This window comes from Phlebotomus papatasi, chromosome 1 (genome assembly GCF_024763615.1).
Source record: "Phlebotomus papatasi isolate M1 chromosome 1, Ppap_2.1, whole genome shotgun sequence".
NCBI lineage: Eukaryota > Metazoa > Arthropoda > Insecta > Diptera > Psychodidae > Phlebotomus > Phlebotomus papatasi.
In genome coordinates, this window is record NC_077222.1 from 44,562,734 (window position 1) to 44,585,504 (window position 22,771).

Genomic DNA, 22,771 nt, shown 5'->3' on the forward strand with positions numbered 1-22,771 from the left:
TTTATTTAGATATTTATGTCACAATATACTTTTGCTAAAGCAGAAGCGGAACTATTATGATCTGTATAATCTACCCCCCGGCGAGTTGTTTTTTTTATATGGAGTTCTTCGGCTGAGTTATTGAAAAAACAAAATTTAGGGGTATTTCAAAATGATGGACGGTGGTGGGGGTTGCCGAAAATCGCTTGTCGATATCTCTTTCCGTTCTCTCGCCAGAAGTGGTTACACGACGAACGGGACGTGAGGGGATGGACGGGACGGACGGGACGTCCACGAAAATCGATTTTTAGCACACATGATATTTGTGATCTATGTGTGTCAAAACGTGTAAATCCAAAATTTTGGGCCCAATCTGGCGTGATCGCATTTCACCTGTGACCACAAAAGCTGAGATTGTAAAGAATCTTAACTAAAAATATTCTTTTTTATGAGTTCAGCAACTTGAAAACTACTATAAATGGAAAATAATGACAGTATAGGTAAAGTAAAAATACCTACATTATTGTGAGAAATAAATATACTATTGAAAAGAATTTTTATATTTCTTTATGAATGGGAAAAGAGATCGAAGAACATTGTGTAAAATCAAGCATATCGTGAGTTTTTTCTCCTTGTATTTTTTTTATCATAATCATTAATGGCAATTCCAATGAAAATTACTTTTAAGAGTTCATAAAATTAAAGATGTCTCGAATGTATAAAAGCCAGGTGAACAAGATTTTAGAGTTCAGTCGGTGAAGGTTGTGGTCAAGTGATTTTGGATATTAAAATGACGAATTTTGTAACGTGTGTAATTCTTTGTCTCCTTATTGCCGTAGAAATTGCAGCATATCCAAAAAGTTTAGTTGAGGAAGTGTTCAAATGGAATAAAATCACATATGAAAATCTTCCTCGATCAGGTAAAGCACTTCCCTGAAAGTCCTATTATATTAACATCATGTTTGAAGTGTTGAACAATTTCTAGAAAATTCCTGGATTGGCAAATATAAATACTACATACCGGAGAATAATGATATATCTTCAATTGCTTTTCATCCTGCAAGCGGATTAATGATTGTAAGTGTTTTGCGACTACGACCAGGGGTTCCGATCACTTTGGCTGCATTTTGCGTAGACGATTACCGAACAGGATCTAGTCCTAAACTTTGGGGCTTCCCAGACTATGAAGTGAATACTTTAAGAGCATCAGACTTTAAAAAAGGAAACTATTACTACTATGATGAGGGCAGGAGACATAAAAAGAAGCCTAATAATCACTATTATGGAAGCAATTACTATGGCCAAAGTAACCAGTATAATAATCATAATAATTATCATCATGAAAATCATCATTATATCCATCAGCAGTCATACTATACTAAACCAGCCCCAATAATAACTACAACTACAGAAAAGCCTACCGAAGATTACTACAGAATTGTTTCAACTTACACTGCAGTTGTCGATGAAAAGTGTAATAGGGCATTTGTTATTGATGTGGGAGTTTTAAATTATTATGGAAATAACACAAATGTGATCCAGAATCCAGCTCTACTTGTTTATGATCTTCAATCTGATTGTTGTGAAACTCGCAATTTCCCTTTGATAAGGCGAACTGAATTTCCTGACAAAGTTATAGGAAGTATTCCATTTGGAATACTATTTTTTGAACTTGATTTTCAATCAAATGATTGCAATGATCTTTTCATTTACATCAGCAATGCATTCGAAAACAAAATAATTGTTCACGATTATAAGAGAAATGACTTCTGGGAATTTACAGGTCATCCAACTTTCCAGCCGGTTATTGCACAATCTCATATGGTCTTCGATAAAACATTTTTCTATAGCATGCCCCTAGGAATTATTTCATTTGCTCTTGATTATCCTGACAAATATGGGGATAGAATCGCTTATTATTTTCCAGGTTCAAGCACAGCACAGTTCGCTGTTTCAACAAAAGTCCTTAAGGACAAGCGGAAAGCTCCAACAAATTACGACCCAGATGATTTTAGAATTATGGGATATCGAGATTGTGATAGTCAGACTGCTGATATGACTGTTGATTATACATACGGTGTAATTTTTTACTTGGAAATGCAATCGAATAAAGTTCGTTGTTGGAATATGAACAAACCGCTCAATCCGGATAATATTGGGGTTGTTTATGATTCACCTGACAAATTATTATACGGATCTCAAATTTTTATAGATTCTCGAGGATATCTTTGGTATAATTCAGGCCATCTTCCAATAATATTTTTGTCAGATGATCCCCTAAACACTCAAAAAGTAAATACTAGAATATTTAGAATTAAAGTTTCCGATGCAATTCGTGGAACGGTATGCGAAGATGAAGATAGTTACAGACTTGCTGATTTATATAATGGGCATGAATATCAGAAAAAATAAGTTTATTGATTATTATTAGCTGAAATGGGAATATTTTGTAAAATAGGGGAAACTGGGGCACCACCAAACACGGGGTAGATCAAACACTAATTTTTATTTCTTAACTAGTTGGACTATCTCAACCATTTCTTTAGTAGACAAGCATCCCTATAGTGCCTAAAAATTCGTATAGGTCTTGTCCTTAGAAGTAGAATAGCTGATTGAAAAATCGCAGTGTTTGGTGCTACCCCGTGTTTGATGGTGCCCCAGTTTCCTCTATTTGATTTATGTATATTATGTTATAAACATCATCTCACTGCACCTACATCTATAAGAGAGCGGATTAGTAGCGAGTTGCCGGGTCATAAGGGGAGGCCACAGGTGTGCGCTTGTAGTTTTCTTGAGTTCGTTATGGGAGGGTTGAGTCAATCTCTGGCGAAAACCCGTCTAGAGCGCTTATACATTGCCGATAGTTGCACCATATAGCCACTTGGCAAGCTTTCCGCAGCTCAATACGAATCGTATTAAATAGATAGGTATAAATATAAAAATAAAATTTTATATACAAAATTTTGTAGGAGGAGGTGTGGTAGTTCCATATATATGGATTTAAATATCAATTTGAGTCATGTTCTGAATTAGGTTATTCTACCATATTTCTTTTTTGATTCCACACTTCATAATGTGATTTAAAATGTGACTTAAAACACTTAAAATGTGATTGAAGAAGTTTTCAAAAATATTGTGTTGTCAATGTGTTGTAAAAAACCTGAGATAAAATTTAATATTACAAAAAATGTTAAAATAGCTCTATACAAACCACAGATAATAGACATAGCAATAGTTCGGATTATTAAGGAAAGCTAAAATACTTGTAATATTGGGTCAAGTCAAAAGTCTTACTTAAAAAGTCTTAGATCAGCCTTATGTAAGTGGTTCCAAACTGTTTTGTAGCTACTATTGAGGTCTTGAGCAATAGAATAAATGCTTGAGTGCTGGTCTAACTTAATGATATGATTTCCATGATTTTATCATCGACATTTTCGACAATTGGTCTACCAGAGCATGCATTATCTTTGTCGTCCATTTTGTTTATTTAATATAATATGAGTTATAGATAAGCTGTTACAAATTAGTGAAACGTTTGAGGCACAATCAAGAAGTATTAGATTCAATGTAAAGAGTGTTCACGCTTAGATCGTTTCCAATGAAAATGTATCAAAATCAAAAACTTCTTAATATTAATTTTTTTTTGAAAATTTACCTCATTGTAGATTACATAGACGCACTGATTTGTTTTATTCAAGTCTTTAATTAACAAAATTCGCTGCTTCTTGATTCCTCATACCAAGGCGTTGACAAGATCATCAGACAGATTATTTTTTTACTTTTTTTTTTGATGTTTTTCAATTACCAGGACAAATACCAAGACAACAATATTACACTGCTTAATGAGAGAAATCAAGAATAAACTGCAAAATTTTGCTAACAAGTGTATCTAAGTAGTCTACAATAAAGTAAAGTTTTAAAAATATTTTTCTTTTATAAAAATATTATGTAACTTTGATTCTAAAACATTTTTCTTGGGAACAATTATAATGTGAACACGTCTTAGGAGCATCATTTAATGGATTCAAATTGCTTTAGAAAGTCGCTGATTTATGTATAGATTTATATTCATTTTCTTCCAATGAAAATGAAATTAATTTGAAATAAGCATAGTTCATGTACTTTTTTTCAAAACAATAACAACAATAAAACAAAATAATGTAATTTATCTTTAAAAGAATTACATGTATCCAAAATAAAAGAAAATAATTCAACTGATAGTAAAACTAATTGGTATACTGAAAATATTTTATTCATATCAAATCGATTTAAATTAATTAAAAAAAAAAGCAACAAATAGAGTTCATCTTTTTTAAACTGCATGGCAAAAAAGGTAAAAGAAAACATTAAAATTGTACATTATTCTAACCACATTACACCTTGCCATTTTTCCACTAAGTGGGGCTGGCACTCCTTGTACATCGTCGCCAGGCCATGCGATCCTGGTTAATCTCGTCTTCGAGTCATGCCCTTTTTTTACAGTGGAAAGTCATGTGCTAGCGGTCAGGATCTCTCTTTTGCGGTGTTTGGTGAAGAACCCTCTTTATTAAGTGGTCCTCTGTATGACACATCATATGGACATACCGTCTTAACCGTGATTCTGCGAGCTTCTCGTCAATTTTTTTCACTCGTATCCTGTCCCTTACAGGTTCATTACGCACCCTGTCTTTTTGGGTGACTCCCGATGACCACCTCAGCATTCGCATCTCAAAGACCTTAAGCTTTTGATCGTGGGCTTTGGTAGTTACTCTAAATTCAGAGTCATAGAACATTGCGGGGCGAACCATGGTCTGGTACGGGTCCCGCACAAAATCCCAAAAGCCAAAATCTCGAAAGCCAAAATCCCGCACGCCAAAATCCCGAATTCCCGAATTCGAAAATTATTATCTTGGGAAAATTATACTACACATTACCCTCCATATTTATTTATTTATATTTATTTTGATGTACTGGGCTATTCCTGCCATTTTGTACATTGTTCAGTTTACAGATTTATTATTCAGTTTACAATGTTTCGTGAAAATGTCTATTAAGATGCTTCAATCATTTGCACCGGGCGGGACTCGAACTCACAACTCTGACAGTCGAGCCGGGGGTCACACCGCCCATAAGAGCCTTATACTCCATATAATTTCATCCTTTTCAGGGTTTTGAACATTTGGGATTTTGGCTTTCGGGATTTTGACTGGCTCCGTTTGGTACAGCTTGTCTTTCAAATTTGGTGGCATTCCTCGGTCACAAAACACACCGGTGAACTGACGCCAGTTCATCCACCCAAACGATACCCAACCGATACTGAGTACAATATGTGCAGCTACAGTACTATCGTGGGATAGGACACTGCCGAGGTATCTGAAGTTGTTGGTTCTATGCTGTTCTTCTCCATCCATAGATAGAGATCTCCTACCGGTGCTTCCGCTGAAGTTGAGGTGAATATAACTCAGTTTTCGAGTGACTAATTTTGAGGCCACCACCATTTTGAGGAGCTCTAATATTCTAACCAATATAATGAAATTGATTTTTCATATAATTAATGAAATAGGTTGTAGAGTATAACAAAATGAGATATGTGGTTATGGGATGATAGGTATGATTATATTAATTGATATGAGAAGGATAAGTAGTTTTCGTTGGGTAAAACGTTTTTGCTAAGTAAATAAGTAAATTTGGTAAGTAAATTAGCAAACTGGGTATGTAAAAAAATCAATTTTAATAAATTAAAAAGAAACATTTTGGAAAGTAAAATATGAAAATAGTTTACTACTACTTTTTAATTTTACCTATTAACAATATTTTACTCTTCATTTTTTTAAATTTTAAAATTTAAAATAAAAAAAAAACGTAACAAACTATTTTTTTTAATTTACCAATATTACGAAAATATTTACAATCTGCTACAACTATTCTCTTTTTGTTATTTATGTACTTATAATTCTCTATTAGATTGGGCTGAATGTAAATAGATATCGAGGTTTAAAAACTTGTTGACAGGGAATTGACTAAGGCTGCTGACCGACGGTCTAATGTTTACTATTTAGTTTATTAATTTACTAGAACTTTTTTTTTGTTTTTTTTTTTTTGGTGTCGTTACCTTTTCAATCATTTTAAATCTTACAATTAGGTATTTTTAAAAGGACTTACAATGACATAATTTCGTGTAATATATGTGTATATGAAATAAGTTCGAAAAAAATATATTAATAATTTCAGGACTTAAAAAAAACATCACTATCATTCCGTAGTTTAAAGTACATTTTATCGTTTGCTTTCTAGTGTATTGGAAATAATTATATTTTGTACAATTTATATATCTTCTCCAAAAAATATTACTCAAGGAGTTTTGACTTATTGTATTTGAAAAATCTTATGTAGAAGGGGGAATTAGTCCAAACTCCAAAGTGAATTTTTGTTGAAAAATTCTCTGCTAATATAAAAAAATATTTCTAAGTCTCCTGAATTAACTGCAACTGTATCACAGTTGCACTCGAACATGGGGTAGCACCGAACAGGGTTTTTAACTGCTCGAACTCCAAGAGAGAGGAGTTTTAACAATCTTGTTTTTTTCAACTTCTATCCATTCTGGCTGCCAATTTATTTCTAAACTTACTCAGACTATGACGATTATTTTTTCAGTGGTCGGTCAAGCATATTATTATTATCTATAAATTCATACACGTCTCAAACTAAAAACATCCATAATAATAGATACTAAAATCATCAACTATATAATTCTGACAAATACTGAGGAAAAACAAAAAAAAAGGGACAGATAATCCTAACCGGCTTATGTAGGTGAGATTCTTAACGTGAGCTAACTCGGAGTGCATGCAAATTCGATTTTGAGCTGAAGTTGGGAGACGCCATTCAGTTATCTTGAATCAAATTCGTGAAATTATACAAATTTTGTATTTGAACCAAAATATCAAGGATTTGGATGAACTGACAGAAAAGTGTTATATGGGTGAAATGTAGACCAGAATGTTCTCTATAATTTTGCCGTAGAACTTGAACTCATCGATTACTCAGAAGTCAAGATAAGCGAGGTTTTTTGTTTCTTAACTCGTTTTTTCATCCAAAGTGCCCCAAGTAGTCATTTGTTGAACTTCAACTATATCAAAGAATTGTTGTATTTTGCGGGAATTTCCATTTAAACCCTTATTTTAAGTGTCTTGGTGGAGTAGAGGCAGTCAAATTGGCATCTGAGTGATTTCAAAGCGTTATTATGGGAAAAATCAATTTTTTCACACTTAAACGGCAAAATCGGAGTGATAGCGTAGTCTGAGCGGAAAATGATGTATGGACGAAATGTAGAGACAAATGTGCTCTACAATTATGTCGAAGTAATCATCAAAATCGGTTCAGCGACAGTCGAGATAATTGAGGTTATGTGATATTGAAATTGGTTTTTCGACTGTGGCGCCCCTGGTGTTGGTCCCACGAAGTTCAAACATTCTAGAAAGTTGTAGCATTTGGTGAGATCTTTCGTTTAAGCCCTCATTCATCAAAATCGGTCACATAGAACCGGAGATATGATTTTTTGAATTTCGTGAACTTTGACCCCTCATATCTCCGGTTCTATTGAAACCACAGCGCGCATACGCACCATTTTGGAAACGTCCTAGACTGGACTACAACATACTAAAATTTCATTAACTTGCACAATGCCGTTTTTGAGAAAAGTGACTTTGAATTTCGATGAATTTTGACGCTATCACAGCGCCACCTGTGGTGACTTTTTGAACTTCCATCTGAAAGTGCTCATCGAGACGAAACCAAAAAGGTAAAATTTAGGTCGCTATGTTAATTAGAACCGGAGATAGAGGCCGGTCAATGTTCGAACTTTGACCCCTTATATCTCGGGTCAGGGGTTATGGATCGACTTAAGGTTTTTTTTGTTTGATAGGTATAATTAACGGCTACAACATACTAAATTTTCAGCCCGATGCACAATGGAATTTTTGAGTTATTTAACTTTTAAGATTTAAAAATTTTCTTTTTAAAAAAAGCGCCCCTAGCGGTGGTTTTATGAACTTGCGATGTTAGAAGGGAAAGTGGCATTTCACGAGAGCTTTCCAAAAAGCCCTCACTTTTTAAATTCTGACAATTAGAACCGGAGTTATGGCCATTTTAAGAAATTTTTTTTTGGACCCTTATAGCTCGGGTCAGGGGGGTTGGGGGACCTTAAGTTTGGTATTGATGGAAAGCTCTAAGGCCCAGCTATAACATACTAAAATTTGAGTCCGCTGAATGCCATAGGGGCGGAGCTATTGAGAAAACAAAAAAAGGGGGGTCTTCAAAATGGCGGAAGGAGGGGTGGGGGGTGGGGGGTCTATGCACCAAGTTGCAATTTTCACCCGATATATAACCTTTGCCGAAAACCGCAAGTCGATATCTTTTTTAGTTTAGGAGCTATTAAGCTCCAAAGAGCGGCCGGCCGGCCGGCCGGCCGGGAACGTAAATTAGCCACATATATATTCGTGATCAGGAAGTGCTGAAACACATTTTGGCCAAATTTGAGGTCGATCGGACGACATGAAATTTTGTTAGGATTATAGTAGGTGAGATTGTTAAGAATCTCACCTAATAACAAAGATGGGAACCTTACACATTAATAGCCGTACTGCTTAAAATGTTTCGATAAAAACATTTTCTGTTAGAGGTTGCATCTCGTTTTATTTATATTCTGTTTATATACCAAAGGCAAAAGGAAATTTTTAAAAGTTTAAATAGTAGGAAGTATCAAGTTTCATTCGTGTGATATTCGAATTTTCGAAATATAAGATAATTTTTCATATCCTTAATCTTATAGCATATATATGCACATCGTGATATATTTTGTGCTATGGAATGTAAATTAATGATATTGATTTGTATTAATGAAATACGCTGAGAGAAAAAATGTATGTCAAAGCAACGAGTATAAAATGACGCTTTCTTCGTCTGGAACAACAGTCATATCTCTCACATTGGAAGAGTGTGTAAGAAAGTATGAAGTGTTGCAAAATAAGAATTTTATTAGGTGTTATTTTTGTTAATGTAACCTTGGGATATGAAAGAAATAAAGTTGAAGAAGTTTTCTACTGGAAGAATGTGGAATATGATAATTTGCCTAGATCAGGTAATACAAGGCAAAAATATATTGAAAAAAAAATTTTGTTTTTGAAGAGCATTTGTTTTTTTTTTTTTAAAGAGAATTATTGGATCGGGCCCTACAAGTACTACATCCCAGAGCATAATGGTATAGGAAGTTTTGGATTTCATCCAGCAAGTGGTTTGATAGTTGTAAATATGGTTAGACTGAGGCCTGGAGTTCCTACATCTTTAGGGGCATTTTGTGTTACTGATTATAAGCATGGATCTAGTCCTAGAATATGGGGTTTTCCAGATTATAATATAAATGTTTTGAAAGCTTCAGACTTTTTAAACCCTTTGTATGAGGATGATCTAAGGAAAGGAGGCTATAAGCCCAACAAACATACATACTATAATTGGCATTATCATAACAATTATCATGGAAATTATCATAATGTTCATCATGTACCAATTTTTCAAAAACCAGAAATAGTAGCACAAAAGCCAGATAATCAATTGAATATTCATAGAATCATTTCAGTATTCCATATTACTGTTGATGAAAAATGTAATCGTCTATTCTTCATGGACAATGGAAATTTGCAATATTATAGAAACACAACCTATTTAATACAAAATCCAGCTCTTTGGGTTTTTGAACTACCTTTAAATGGATGCGTGACACGAAAATTTCCAGTTATTCGACGAGTAGAACTTCCGAACAAAATAACTGCAAAAGGAGCAAATGGTTTTATGCACGTTGTTTTGGACTATCAGTCTGAAAATACCTGTGACGATCTTGTCTTGTATATTACAAACGCATTCTACAGCTATCTCACTGTGTATGATTATAAAAAGGATCAATTTTGGACTTTTGAGCATCATACATTCCAGCCAGTGATAGCAGAATCACATTTCATATTCCGAAATACTTTCGATTATGATATGCCATTGGGACTGTTTTCTTTAACACTAGGATATCGTGACAAGTACGGAGATAATATTGCATATTATACTTCAGTAGCAGGAACAGCTCAATATGCTGTATCTACAAAACTTCTTAAAGATAGAACAAAGTCGCCAGCTAATTTTAATCCTGATGATTTTAGAATAATGGGTTATAGGGGATGTAATCATGAGCCATTAAGAAGTGTCATTGATTACACATATGGAGTAATGTTTACTTCTGAAGTACAAAGCAATGAAATTCGGTGTTGGAATATTAACAAACCGTTAAACCCTGATAATATTGATGTTGTTTACAAGTCTGATAAATTGTTTTTTGGGCCACAAATGTTTATAGATTCTAGAGGATATTTGTGGTTTGAATCTTCTCACATCCCTGTGTTGTATTTCTCCGATATTCCACTTGATCTCAATCAAGTTAATGGCAGACTATTTCGCATAAAAGTATCTGATGCTATTCGAGGAACAGTTTGTGAAGATGATGATCAATACAGATTATCTGATTTGTATGTCAAATAAGTGTTATTTTTCTATTAGATGTGATTCCTTCTAATCACAGATATTTTTTTATTTCTATGTTGAAAAAAATCAATTTTCTATTCTTTTAATAAAAATAACAAATTAACAGTTTGTTAAGTGTTGTATTTGGTCTTGTAGACTTTGATTAATATTGCAAATATATTTGGATTGAAAATGAAGCACCTGATAGGACAGATAAATCTAGAGATCAATATATTGTAAGTGATACTTTTAACGATTCACAATGCAGTTCTTGAGCTATTTAAGCTATAAGATCGGGATTTTTTTTTTAAATAGCGCCTTCAGCAGTGATTTTACTGATTTTTCGGACCTCCGAAGTGGAAGAGGATGTGGCATTTCACGAGAGTTTTCCAGAACGTCCTCATTTTTCAAATTCCAAGAATTAAAAACAGAGCTAGAGCCATTTTAAGAAATATAATTGACCCTTTGTAGCTTGGATCTGGGGTATCGGGAGGCATTAAGTTTTTTCTTTTAAACAGTTGATACTGATAACTTCCCAAAACACAGAAAATGTATCTTTACCCGAAACAGGCGATACTGATAATAGAGCTTGAAGTTCGACTTTCAGAGACTCGAGGCGCATAAAGCCCTTGACCTTGTAAAACTGCCATTTTATTATTTTATTGGTTAATATGCTTATATGAAATAGGTGAAATGTATGGCTGACGAAATGTTCAATTTTTGATGAAAATGTAGGAAAGGCGAAATGTAAAATACGAAATATCCTAGAATATTAAGTTTCCGCAAAACGAAATGAACATGTAAAATACGAAGTTTCCAAATCCCAATTAAAACAGTAGTATTTTAATTGCTCGAACTCCTCGAGAGAGTAGTTTCCACAAAACAAAAATTCATTTTTTCATTTCATTTCATTTTTGGGTATATTTTAGAGATTTAATCTCTAGGCGGGCATTTCGTCCTTAGACGAAAATACTGTTGAATCATTCCTATTAACGGTTTTTTATGGCCAAAGAGCGCATTTATCAAGCGAATGGGGTCATATTTGGGCTCGTTGGAAAGGTCTTGGAATTTCCTATAAAACTGAACCGGTTCCAATCGGTTCTGAACCGGTAATGAACCGGTTCATAGCCGATTACTAATTTTTATCCGAAAATCGATACTTTTAAAACAATTTTAGAGGATCTTTTGAATGATATATGAAGCGGTTCAAATCGGTTGAGAACCGGTAAATGGTAAATGATGCGAAAGTACTTCTGAGGTATATAGAATCTAAGTCACGAGTTCGAGCATTTCGCAAGGCTTGGGACGCTTTGCCACCCCTTTTAAAATAAAAGAAAATTGATCGGAAAATAGGGTATGAGACAGCACCTTTCATGTAATTTTTTTAAACCAGAATTCGTGGGCAGATTTATTGATTTCTTCAGCAAAAGTTGCAAGAAATGTTCCTTTATAATTGTTAAATTATTTTGTACAACCACAATCTCTAAATATTGATGTTTAAAACAAGATTCGTATAAATGTATAAATAAATGAAGAGCCGATTAAAAAAATATTTTTGATTTGCATTTTTTTTTATTCAATTTGTTCAGTGGCAGAGCTAAAAGAGGGGGTAGTAAGGATAATGCTCCCCTGAGCTAGTACCCAATTCAAGGAGCGTGTACTGCTACACTTGAAATGGAGGAAAAAGAATAAATTCAGGAGCACAAGGCATCTCCTCTAAATTATTCTTGGGAAGGAATCTCTTACTCAATTCTTGATGTTTCTGGTATCTTCTTCGGCTTCAGTCTTCTATAGAATCAGATTAGATTTTCCAAGGTCAGATGTAAGACGGTACACAAATTTTGTTTATCCAGTTGAATTTTTATTGTTGATTTTCGGTCCGTAAGAAGTGTGTCGTTCTTAAAGCGTTAAGAACGAGAGGTTTTAATTTTTCTATCTAAATACGTTTAGTTAAAAATCAAAATTTTTTTATGGTTCCGATCTAATTTAAGTTTTTTTTTTTACAATTTTGTCAAGAATGGAAGAACGTGAGAAGTCAATCTGCCTGTTAGCCCAAAAGCTGGAATGATTGCAAAAATGTTTGCTTTTCTCCTTTTTTCTATTCGCTATGGCGACCAAACACGGATTAAATCAGTTTTTCCACTAAATTGACATAAATATGTCCAAAATTCGATATATTGGAAGGTCAAGAAATACAAATTCATTGTACTAACTATAGCTCCTCGCGCAGTCAGACACTCGCAAACGAGTTTGCGTTTTGTAAGATAACGTATCCAAATTATGTTCATTTTTTCATTTTCAAAATGTACATAATATTTGCATTTTTAAATCTTTTATATACGAAAACCACAGTTTTAGGTGTATTGAATAAATAACTATATAAACACACACACAATTGAGTATATATATATATATATATATATATATATATATATATATATATATATATATATAAAAATTTGATATTCCTACTCCAAACTTAGATACTTATTGTTAGATGTTCTCAGTTAGAGCAATTTATTAATAAAATTGATGATCAGCCTGTCTTAATTTGTAATAGATGAGGTTCTTAATGTGAGTCACCTTGGGTTTGCGAATTCGTTTTAGAGCAAAAGCTAGGCACGTAGATGAACTTTCTGTTTAATTTATGAATAAATGTATTAGGTGAGATTTTTAACAATCTCACCTACTATTTCAGTATAAAATCCAAATCGTATTTAAATGATGTATTAGAAAAGCTAAAGAATTGATTGATTCTCAATGAACGAAAAGAAAAAAAAAATTTTAAAGAATAGGTTATGTTATAACAGCAAATCTTTCTTATAATTTTATAAATCTCTCTCATGAACTTTCTTTTTAAATGATTACGTGGGAGTACTCGGGTAAAATTTCTGAAAATTCTTCATAATAATGGGTTTATAAAATACAATAATTCAAATTCAATTTCTTGAGTGAATAAAGGCTGCAGCAGATTGGTAAGTACATATATTTTGGCAAAATAATAAGTAAAAAATATTGGTGAGTAGTGAAATATTATTGACGAAGGGAAAATTAAGAAGTTACAAAACTTTTTTATTTTTTACTTACCAAAAGTGAATTTTTTACTTACAAAATTTGTCAATTTACTTACCAACAATGTTTTACCCAATGAATGAATATATCCCTTTATTCATTCCTGTGGTCGAAAAAAAGTGACGAAGAATGATATCATGATTGAAAAATATCACACACCATGAATAAATTGAATTATAATGCATTGATGATTCCAAAAATATTCACCGTCAAAAAGTCTTTCAGCGCGGAAACGTCCACACATCACGATTAAAAGAATATTGAAAGAAAATTTATTTAATAGTTCAAGTAATCATTATAATTTTATTTTCTGGTGGAACAGGAAAAGCCTTATAGGAATTTAGTATAAAAGCCGATCTTCCAACTCAAGTGGTGGCATTTTATTGTGTTCTTATTGAGGTAGTGAAGTGCGTGTCCAAACATGAGAATTACTTTGGGATTAGGACTTTGTGTTCTTGCTTTGCAAGTTGCTGCGCAATTTTCTTTTAAGAATGTAGATGAAGTTTTTAAATGGAATAAAGTGGAATTTGAATATTTACCGAAATTAGGTAAGAATTAAAATAATATTTGAATTGTTATGTTTTTTTTTAATGCGTTTTTAATATAAATACAGAAAATTCTTATGTTGGACCATTCCGTTATTACATTCCGGAAAATAATAATATTGGTAGTTTTGGATACCATCCAGCTAGTGGATTGATGATAGTGAGCATTTTCCGAGTAAGACCTGGCATTCCTACCAATTTGGCAGCTTTTTGTGTTGGTGATTACCTACTTGGATCAAGCCCAAGAGTTTGGGGTTTTCCAAACTATCAGCTCAATGATCTGCACCCAATAGATTTCTTATCTGGCACAGAGGAGGAAAAAGGCAATAGGGTATGGAACAAAGCTGAAAACCCTATTCTAGCTCAAAAATATCCTTACAACAATGTCTTTGGACGCTTCCCAAGTATTCAACCTTTATCAATTTTTGGAAAACCACTTGAAAGAATTGTTTCAACGTTTCACGTAACAGTGGATGAAAGATGCAACAGACTGTTCTTCTTGGATAATGGACAAGTACAATATTATAAAAACGCTACCTACGCTATCCAGAAACCAGCTCTTTGGGTAGTTGATTTACCATCAAATGGATGTCATACTCGCAATTTTCCTATTCTTAGACGCTCATTTTTGCCCGATCATATAATTGCTAAAGGCGCCAATGGATTTATGCATGTTACCTTGGATTATCAATCAGATAATTCATGTGACGATCTCTTTGTCTACATTACAAATACATATTTCAACTACATGTTGGTTTACGACTACAAGAATGATGACTTCTGGACATTTGACCATCAAACTTTCCAACCAGTACTGGGAGAGAGTAATTTGATTGATAATAATTTAAATTACCAAGCTAATTACGGATTGTTCTCAATCGCTCTTGGATTCGCTGATACTAATGGTGACCGGACAGCTTTCTACACACCTATAGCTGGCACAGCTCAATATGCTGTATCCACGAGAGTTCTGAAGGATAAATCAAATTCTCTTATCAATTTCAACTCAGAAGAATTTAGAATCATGGGTTACCGTGGATGTAATCATCAAACTTTCAAAACTGTTATAGATTACTCTTATGGAGTGATGTTCTATACGGATCACCAATCCAATCAAATTCGTTGCTGGAATCTGAAAAAGCCTCTTAATCCTGACTACATTGGTGTGGTTCACGAAATCGAAAACTCCACAACACAGATGTTGATAGACTCTTTAGGATACTTATGGTTCCAATCTAGTTCCACTCCCGTTCTATTTGCGACTGATACACCCTTGGATCTTACTCAAGTCACTGCCAGGTTTTTCCGTGTAAGAGTGGCTGAAGCAATCCGCGGCACAGTTTGTGAAAACAGGGATTAAAATCATGTTTTGTAATTTTTTTGGCAATGAATGGGTATAGAATTCTCCGTAAAATAAGCATATACGACATTCAACAACTCACATCAGGAATTGGTCTGTTTATAAATATTAAATTTTGAAATAAACAATAAATAAAGAATCTAAGAAAAAAATATCATTAGTTTAATGGTTTTTTTTTCTTTTTTTCTACCTTGCTGCTTTATTTATTATTCTGGGATTACGTTAGTTAAAAATACTAAAAACAGCTTATTTTCTCTACATTTTTTCAGTGTAATAAAAAACTATGTTTAATTCAAACATTTAGGCATATATCGACGGCTCCATCACTATTCTAAGACACCTTAGAATTACATTACTCCGAGGGATATGTTATTCCTGGGATTGAGATCTACAACTGGTGAAAATTTGGTGGTCATCTGACGTTCGGGTAACGAAATATTCAACTTTTTCGAAAAAAAAACTACACGGGCAGCAGAATATCGCCAACGTCAAAAGGGTTTTCCTGAAAAGTTGTCATTCTGAAATAGAATAGTATGGAATGGAACCATCGATATGAAATACAACATTTTAACTATATTTACTGAAATTTTAGTTTTGAGAATTTTAAAAATTGAGAAATGTTACTTTTCAGTGGACAAGATTACTCAGAGTAGATTCATTTGAAGTCGAAAAACCAAATATTTTGTGTTGGCTGATGAATTAAACTCGTACCTAAGCGGTGGATTTTTTATGGCTCCGATTACAACATTTTTGCAAGATAAAACATGCCCTAATACGCTAAAAATGATAATTTTGTATTTAAAAATTTCCCTAAAAACAACATTTTATTTTTGTTGTCTACCGTTTCTGTACGAGCTTATCGTCTAAACAGAATATTAGGTGAGATTCTTAACAATCTCACCTACTATAATCCTAACAAAATTTCATGTCGTCCGATCGACCTCAAATTTGGCCAAAACGTGTTTCAGCACTTCCTGATCACGAATATATATGTGGCTAATTTACGTTCCCGGCCGGCCGGCCGCTCTTTGGAGCTTAATAGCTCCTAAACTAAAAAAGATATCGACTTGCGGTTTTCGGCAAAGGTTATATATCGGGTGAAAATTGCAACTTGGTGCATAGACCCCCCACCCCCCACCCCTCCTTCCGCCATTTTGAAGACCCCCCTTTTTTTGTTTTCTCAATAGCTCCGCCCCTATGGCATCGAGCGGGCTCAAATTTTAGTATGTTATAGCTGGGCCTTAGAGCTTTCCATCAATACCAAACTTAAGGTCCCCTGACCCCCCAGACCCGAGCTATAAGGGTCCAAAAAAAATTTCTTAAAATGGCCATAACTCCGGTTCTAATTGTCAGAATTTAAAAAGTGAGGGCTTTTTGGAAAGCTCTCGTGAAATGCCACTTCCCCTTCTAACATCGCAAGTTCATAAAACCACCGCTAGGGGCGCTATTATTAAAAAGAAAATTTTTAAATCTTATAAGTTAAATAACTCAAAAATTCCATTGTGCATCGGGCTGAAATTTTAGTATGTTGTAGCCGTTGATTATACCTATCAAACAAAAAAAACCTTAAGTCGATCCATAACCCCTGACCCGAGCTATAAGGGGTCAAAGTTCGAACATTGACCGGCCTCTATCTCCGGTTCTAACTAACATATCGACCTAAATTTTACCTTTTTGGTTTCGTCTCGAAGAGCACTTTCAGATGGAAGTTCAAAAAGTCACCACAGGTGGCGCTGTGATAGCGTCAAAATTCATCGAAATTCAAAGTCACTTTTCTCAAAAACGGCATTGTGCAAGTTAATGAAATTTTAGTATGTTGTAGTCCAGTCTAGGACGTTTCCAAAATGGTGCGTATGTGCGCTGTGGTTTCAATAGAACCGGAGATATGAGGGGTCAAATTTCACGAAATTCAAAAAATCATATCTCCGGTTCTATGTGACCGATTTTGATGAATGAGGGCTTATACGAAAGATCTCACCAAATGCTACAACTTTCTAGAATATTTGAACTTCGTGGGACCAACACCAGGGGCGCCACAGTCGAAAAACCAATTTCAATATCACCTAACCTCAATTATCTCGACTGTCGCTGAACCGATTTTGATGATTACTTCAACATAATTGTAGAGCACATTTGTCTCTACATTTCGTCCATACATCATTTTCCGCTCAGACTACGCTATCACTCCGATTTTGCCATTTAAGTGTGAAAAAATTGATTCTTCCAATAATAACGCTTTGAAATCACTCAGATGCCAATTTGACTGCCTCTACTCCACCGAGACACTTAAAATAGGGGTTTAAATGGAAAGTCCCGCAAAATACAACAATTCTTTGATTTAGTTGAAGTTCAACAAATGAACACTTGGGGCACTCTGGATGAAAAAACGAGTTAAGAAACAAAAAACCTCGCTTATCTTGGCTTCTGAGTAATCGATGAGTTCAAGTTCTACGGCAAAATTATAGAGAACATTCTGGTCTACATTTCACCCATATAACACTTTTCTGTCAGTTCATCCAAATCCTTGACATTTTGGTTCAAATACAAAACTTGTATAATTTCACGAATTTGATTCAAGATAACTGAATGGCGTCTCCCTACTTCAGCATCAAATCGAATTTGCATGCACTCCGAGTTAGCTCACGTTAAGAATCTCACCTACATAAGCCGGTTAGGATTATCTGTCCCTTTACTCTGCGTGAGTAATCTTGGACACTGCAAAGTAAGTCAAAAATGACACCCAAAAATTAGAGTCCAAGGACTGAGTCTTTAAGATTTTTAATAGAAAATTTATAAAAGTATAGTTGAAATATTGTACTTTTAAATTCTTAAGAGCTTGAATTAAATATGTAATTTATTGCGTTCAAAACAGGGATGGCAAAGCGTCCGAGGCTTTGCGAGCTGCTCGAATTCACGAGGAAGACCTCTGCCGTCGAATTAATCGATTTAATTAATGTTGAATTAAATTTGTCTATAAATCACCACATACCATCTTGAAGTTAAAAATTGTTCAAGAAGAGAGTTTCAAAATATCTTTAACCTTTTAATTAATTGGCCATCTTGAATAATTCAAGATGGCTATTTTTCCGGAGATAGGTGTCAAAGAACGAAATGTTCAGCTGGACTACCTCCAAAACATTTCCAAAAATGAACGAAATCGCCAGGGCCAATTTTTTGCAAAGTTAAAAAAAACCTCATTTTTTACATATTTTTGGGGGGTAGAGGAGAGAGGGAAAAATAAAGAGGTTACGTTTGAGATAATGTTATTTGAGGAGGGGTGATCGAAGACTGGAAGTTGATATCTCTTACCGTTTGGCAGCCAGGATGGAGAAAAGTTAAAAAAAAAACACGATTGTCAAAACTGCTCTCTTTTGGAGTTCGAGCAGTTAAAATAGTTAAAGATATGCATATACATATACATACATATAGTTAAAGATATGTTTTTCAGTCTTTTTGACCTAACCCCTTAAAAATATATAACTGCTCTCTCTTTGATTTCTATGCAGTAAAATGACAAAGTCCAGTTTTACTAATCAAATATATATTAAATTTAGCGAATATTGATAAATCAATTTATCAAATTTTCTTGTTTCGTTAAATTCTGAACAATGAGAAATTTTCTTTCACATTTGTCTTTAAAACGAATTAAAAAGCAATCATGGAAAAAATTAGCATATTGCTGAGTATATCTAAAAACTAGATATTGGTGATGTTTGAATATTGGTAAAAAAAAAAAATAGATCGGGTTGGAGTGGAGGTGCTGGAAAATTTATTGAACGGACTTCCAATCAATATTGTTTTATATTCCTGTAAAACAGGATTAGTCTATCAAATCCAGTATAAAAGACAATCTTGAACGCAAAGAGAGTGTCATTTTTAGTTTGTTCTTACTTGAGCAGTGTAGTGTGTTTAAGGATGAAGATCACTTTAGGAATAGGACTTTGTGTTCTTGCTTTGCAAGTTACTGGCCAATTTTATTATAAGAATGGACACCATGTAGACGAAGTGTATAAGTGGACCAAAGTTGAATATGAATATTTACCAAAACTAGGTAATGTATCTTAAACATTGTAAAAGTCTCTAAAAAATTTTAATAGAGAATCATTGACACAAAGGCATAATAATAAATGCTTTTCTTTTAATTTAACATATTATACCTAATTTCAATGGCCTTATATTTTTTTATTTTTTTGTAATTTGTTTCTATAGAAAATTCATACATTGGACCCTATCGGTATTACATACCGGAAAACAACAATATTGCTAGTCTTGGATATCATCCAGCTAGTGGATTGATGATAGTGAGCATTTTTCGCATGAGACCTGGAGTTCCTACTAATTTGGGAGCTTTTTGTGTTGGTGATTATGAATTAGGATCAAGTCCAAGAATCTGGGGATTTCCGAATTACGAAATAAATGACCTGCAACCATCTGATTTCTCCATACCAACTGAAGAAGAGAGAGGAGTAGGAGTGTGGAACAAACCAGGAGATCGCAGTCCATCAGTGGGATATTACTATAATAACCCTTATAATAGATTCTCAAGCATAAGGCCTTTGTCAATTTATGGAAGGCCATTAGAAAGAATTGTGTCGACATTCCACATTACGGTTGACGAAAGATGTAATAGAGTATTCTTCATGGATAATGGACAAGTACAATATTATAAAAATGCAACCTATTCTATTCAGAAACCAGCTCTTTGGGTAATTGATTTGCCAGCAAACGGATGTCAAACTCGTAATTTTCCTATTCTCAGACGTACGGTCTTACCTGATCACATAGCTGCGCGAGCTTCTAATGGATTTGTTCAAGTTACTTTGGATTATCAGTCGGACAATTCATGTGAAGATCTCTTTGTTTACATTACAAACACTTTTTACAATTTCATGGTGGTTTATGACTATAAGAACGATGATTTTTGGACATTTGACCATCAAACTTTCCAACCAGTTATCTCAGAATCATATTTTGTGTTTGATAATTATTTTAATTACAACGCAAATTTGGGGTTGTTTTCAGTTGCTCTAGGATTTCCCGATACTAATGGGGACCGTACAGCTTTCTACACCAAGATAGCAGGTACAGCTCAATACTCTGTTTCCACGAGAGTACTCAAGAACAAGGCAAATTCCTATATTAGCTTTAATTCAGATGATTTTAGTATCATGGGATACCTAGGATGTAATCACCAACCTGTAAAAACTGCCATTGATTATTCCTATGGAGTGATGTTTTATACACAACTCCAATCGAATCAAATTCTCTGCTGGAATATTAACAAGCCTCTTAATCCAGATAACATTGGTGTTGTTCATGAATTTGAAAAGTTTACCTTACCTATTCAAATATTTGTAGATTCTGCAGGATACTTGTGGTTCCAATCTAGCTATACTCCAATCATATATGCATCAGATATACCTTTAGATCCATATCAAGTGTCTACCAGAGTTTTCCGCATTAGAGTTGATGAAGCAATTCGAGGAACCGTGTGTGAAAATTAAGAAAAAAAAAATTACAAATATGAAAATAATCTATTATATTAAACGAAAGGATGATGAAAACCGTAAATCTTTGCATAAGTGTAGTAATTACTAACACAGAGGGCCTTTTTAATGTAAAAATAACTAAATAAAAATCTTTATACTTCTTAATAAAATTTTAAAAAGATATGAGGGTTTAGTGTTGAGGACATATCAATAAAGAGCTTTTATAAATGGAAAGGATTTCTTTTCATTTGGGGAAAAATTCTTTCCTTGGTATCACAAGTAAGTTCAAAAAAGTTTATCAGAATTACAGGTTTTTCATAATTCGGCGTGTGGATGCAGAATATTTTCCAAAAATAAGAGTGTAAATGGAATGGTTTTTGTATTATGTAACTCTTCTTAACTTTGACGATTAACATGTGACTTCTTTGTTTTCACCTTGGTCTTAGTGGTCAATTTGTTATTTGAAAATAAAATCAGACAAAGTAGATATTAATTTGTTAATTTGACTTTTATGTGTCTGGTTCGAATTGTCATAAAGTTTTTTTTTATAAGTATCTTTGGTTTCTTTTTGGTCAAACTCTAAATAAAACACGCATATTTTAAAAGAAAAAATGATGGTCAAAAAATAGAGGGGTTGTTTCGTTTATCGGTGTCCCCCGGTATTATTTTTGTTATTGATTTAATGATTTAGAGTTGTAGAATAATATAGATGTAGGCGTTTATTGGGTTGAAGTTTAAAAACAAATTATAAAATTTTGTATCATGTAAGTCCACAAAGTTTCAGTAACTTCAAAACCAACATTAGGCTTAATAATAATAATAATAATAATAAAAAAACAATATGTCGAGGCTCAGATACTATATAGATTTTCACCTAAAATAGCATATGTTGGGGACACAATTTCTGAATCCGAATTAAGAATTCTGCTGATTCTGCTAGTTCTTTTCGCCACCCGCGTTTTATAAGCCAGTGATAAGCCTAGATCAGCTTATAGAGGTGTGATTCCTTCGTTGCAAATTTGGATTGTGGCAAACTTTAGCGATATTTATACATAAATAATGCATCTTTCGTTTAAATTTTATGTAACTTATTATCGCTATTAATAAGGAAAATTGGATGAGAAATGTATAAAAGTACCTGAGAATCTTTAAAGTAGATTATCTCGGAAACTATGATAGATAGAGGCCTCAAACTTTACGTCCATTTAGGGCATCTTTCAGGCTTGATATGTGCAAAATTTCACTAGAAAATGAAAAGAACTGGATGAGAAATGCATAAAAGTGTCTGAAAATCTTTAAAGTCGATTATCTCGGAAACTATGAGAGATAGAGGCCCCAAACTTTACGTCCATTTAGAGCCTCTTTCTGGCTTGATATGTGCAAAATTTCACTTGAAATTGAAAAAATAGGAATGTATAAAAGTGTCTGAAAATCGCCCCGCGAAAATCAGCGAAACAATTCGTGCCCAGCGAAAATTCGCGAAAAAATACGCAAACCGCGAAAATCCGCGAAAAATTAATTTTTTTTTTTAAATTGGTCTAAATTTTCTGGGCTACAACATAAACATAAAAAATTCAAAATCGCATGCTTAGATTTTGAGATAAACTACAAAACGAGATTTTTAACCGGTTTAGAACCGGTTTTTCAAAAAAACTAATAGCACAGAAATCGTCGTACGCGCGCGTAGATATATTTAAAAAAAAATTGTGAAGATATCTCTATCCAAACCAGAGATATTGCGTACTACGGACGGCCGGACGGCAGCCGGACCCGAAATTGCCGGCTTA

At 33.7% G+C, this 22,771-nt stretch overlaps 3 protein-coding genes across 3 annotated transcripts; all 3 read left to right on the plus strand.

Moving 5' to 3' along the window:
• Positions 1-9,531: 9,531 nt before the first annotated feature.
• LOC129798510 (L-dopachrome tautomerase yellow-f2-like) lies at positions 9,532-10,536 on the plus strand (the record flags this gene model as incomplete). The annotated part of the gene is made up of 1 exon (XM_055841742.1): positions 9,532-10,536. A coding segment is annotated over one exon (1,005 nt), but the record flags the coding sequence as incomplete, so codon positions are not given.
• Positions 10,537-13,960: 3,424 nt separating this feature from the next.
• Positions 13,961-15,647, plus strand: LOC129798424 (L-dopachrome tautomerase yellow-f2-like). Its single transcript, XM_055841569.1, has 2 exons — positions 13,961-14,138; positions 14,204-15,647. The coding sequence occupies exons 1-2, from the start codon at positions 14,012-14,014 to the stop codon at positions 15,493-15,495; spliced, it is 1,419 nt and encodes a 472-aa protein (XP_055697544.1). The 5' UTR covers positions 13,961-14,011; the 3' UTR covers positions 15,496-15,647.
• Positions 15,648-19,370: 3,723 nt separating this feature from the next.
• LOC129798425 (L-dopachrome tautomerase yellow-f2-like) lies at positions 19,371-21,218 on the plus strand. Its single transcript, XM_055841570.1, has 2 exons — positions 19,371-19,546; positions 19,705-21,218. Exons 1-2 carry the CDS (start codon positions 19,411-19,413, stop codon positions 20,997-20,999), a joined length of 1,431 nt encoding a protein of 476 aa, XP_055697545.1. The 5' UTR covers positions 19,371-19,410; the 3' UTR covers positions 21,000-21,218.
• The last annotated feature ends 1,553 nt before the right edge of the window (positions 21,219-22,771 follow it).

Coding starts and splice junctions, on each gene's coding strand:
- LOC129798425 (XM_055841570.1), top strand. CDS start 19,411: ATGAAGATCACTTTAGGAATAGGACTTTGTGTTCTTGCTTTGCAAGTT. Junction 19,547..19,704: donor TGAATATTTACCAAAACTAG/GTAATGTATCTT, acceptor TTGTTTCTATAG/AAAATTCATACATTGGACCC.
- LOC129798424 (XM_055841569.1), top strand. CDS start 14,012: ATGAGAATTACTTTGGGATTAGGACTTTGTGTTCTTGCTTTGCAAGTT. Junction 14,139..14,203: donor TGAATATTTACCGAAATTAG/GTAAGAATTAAA, acceptor ATATAAATACAG/AAAATTCTTATGTTGGACCA.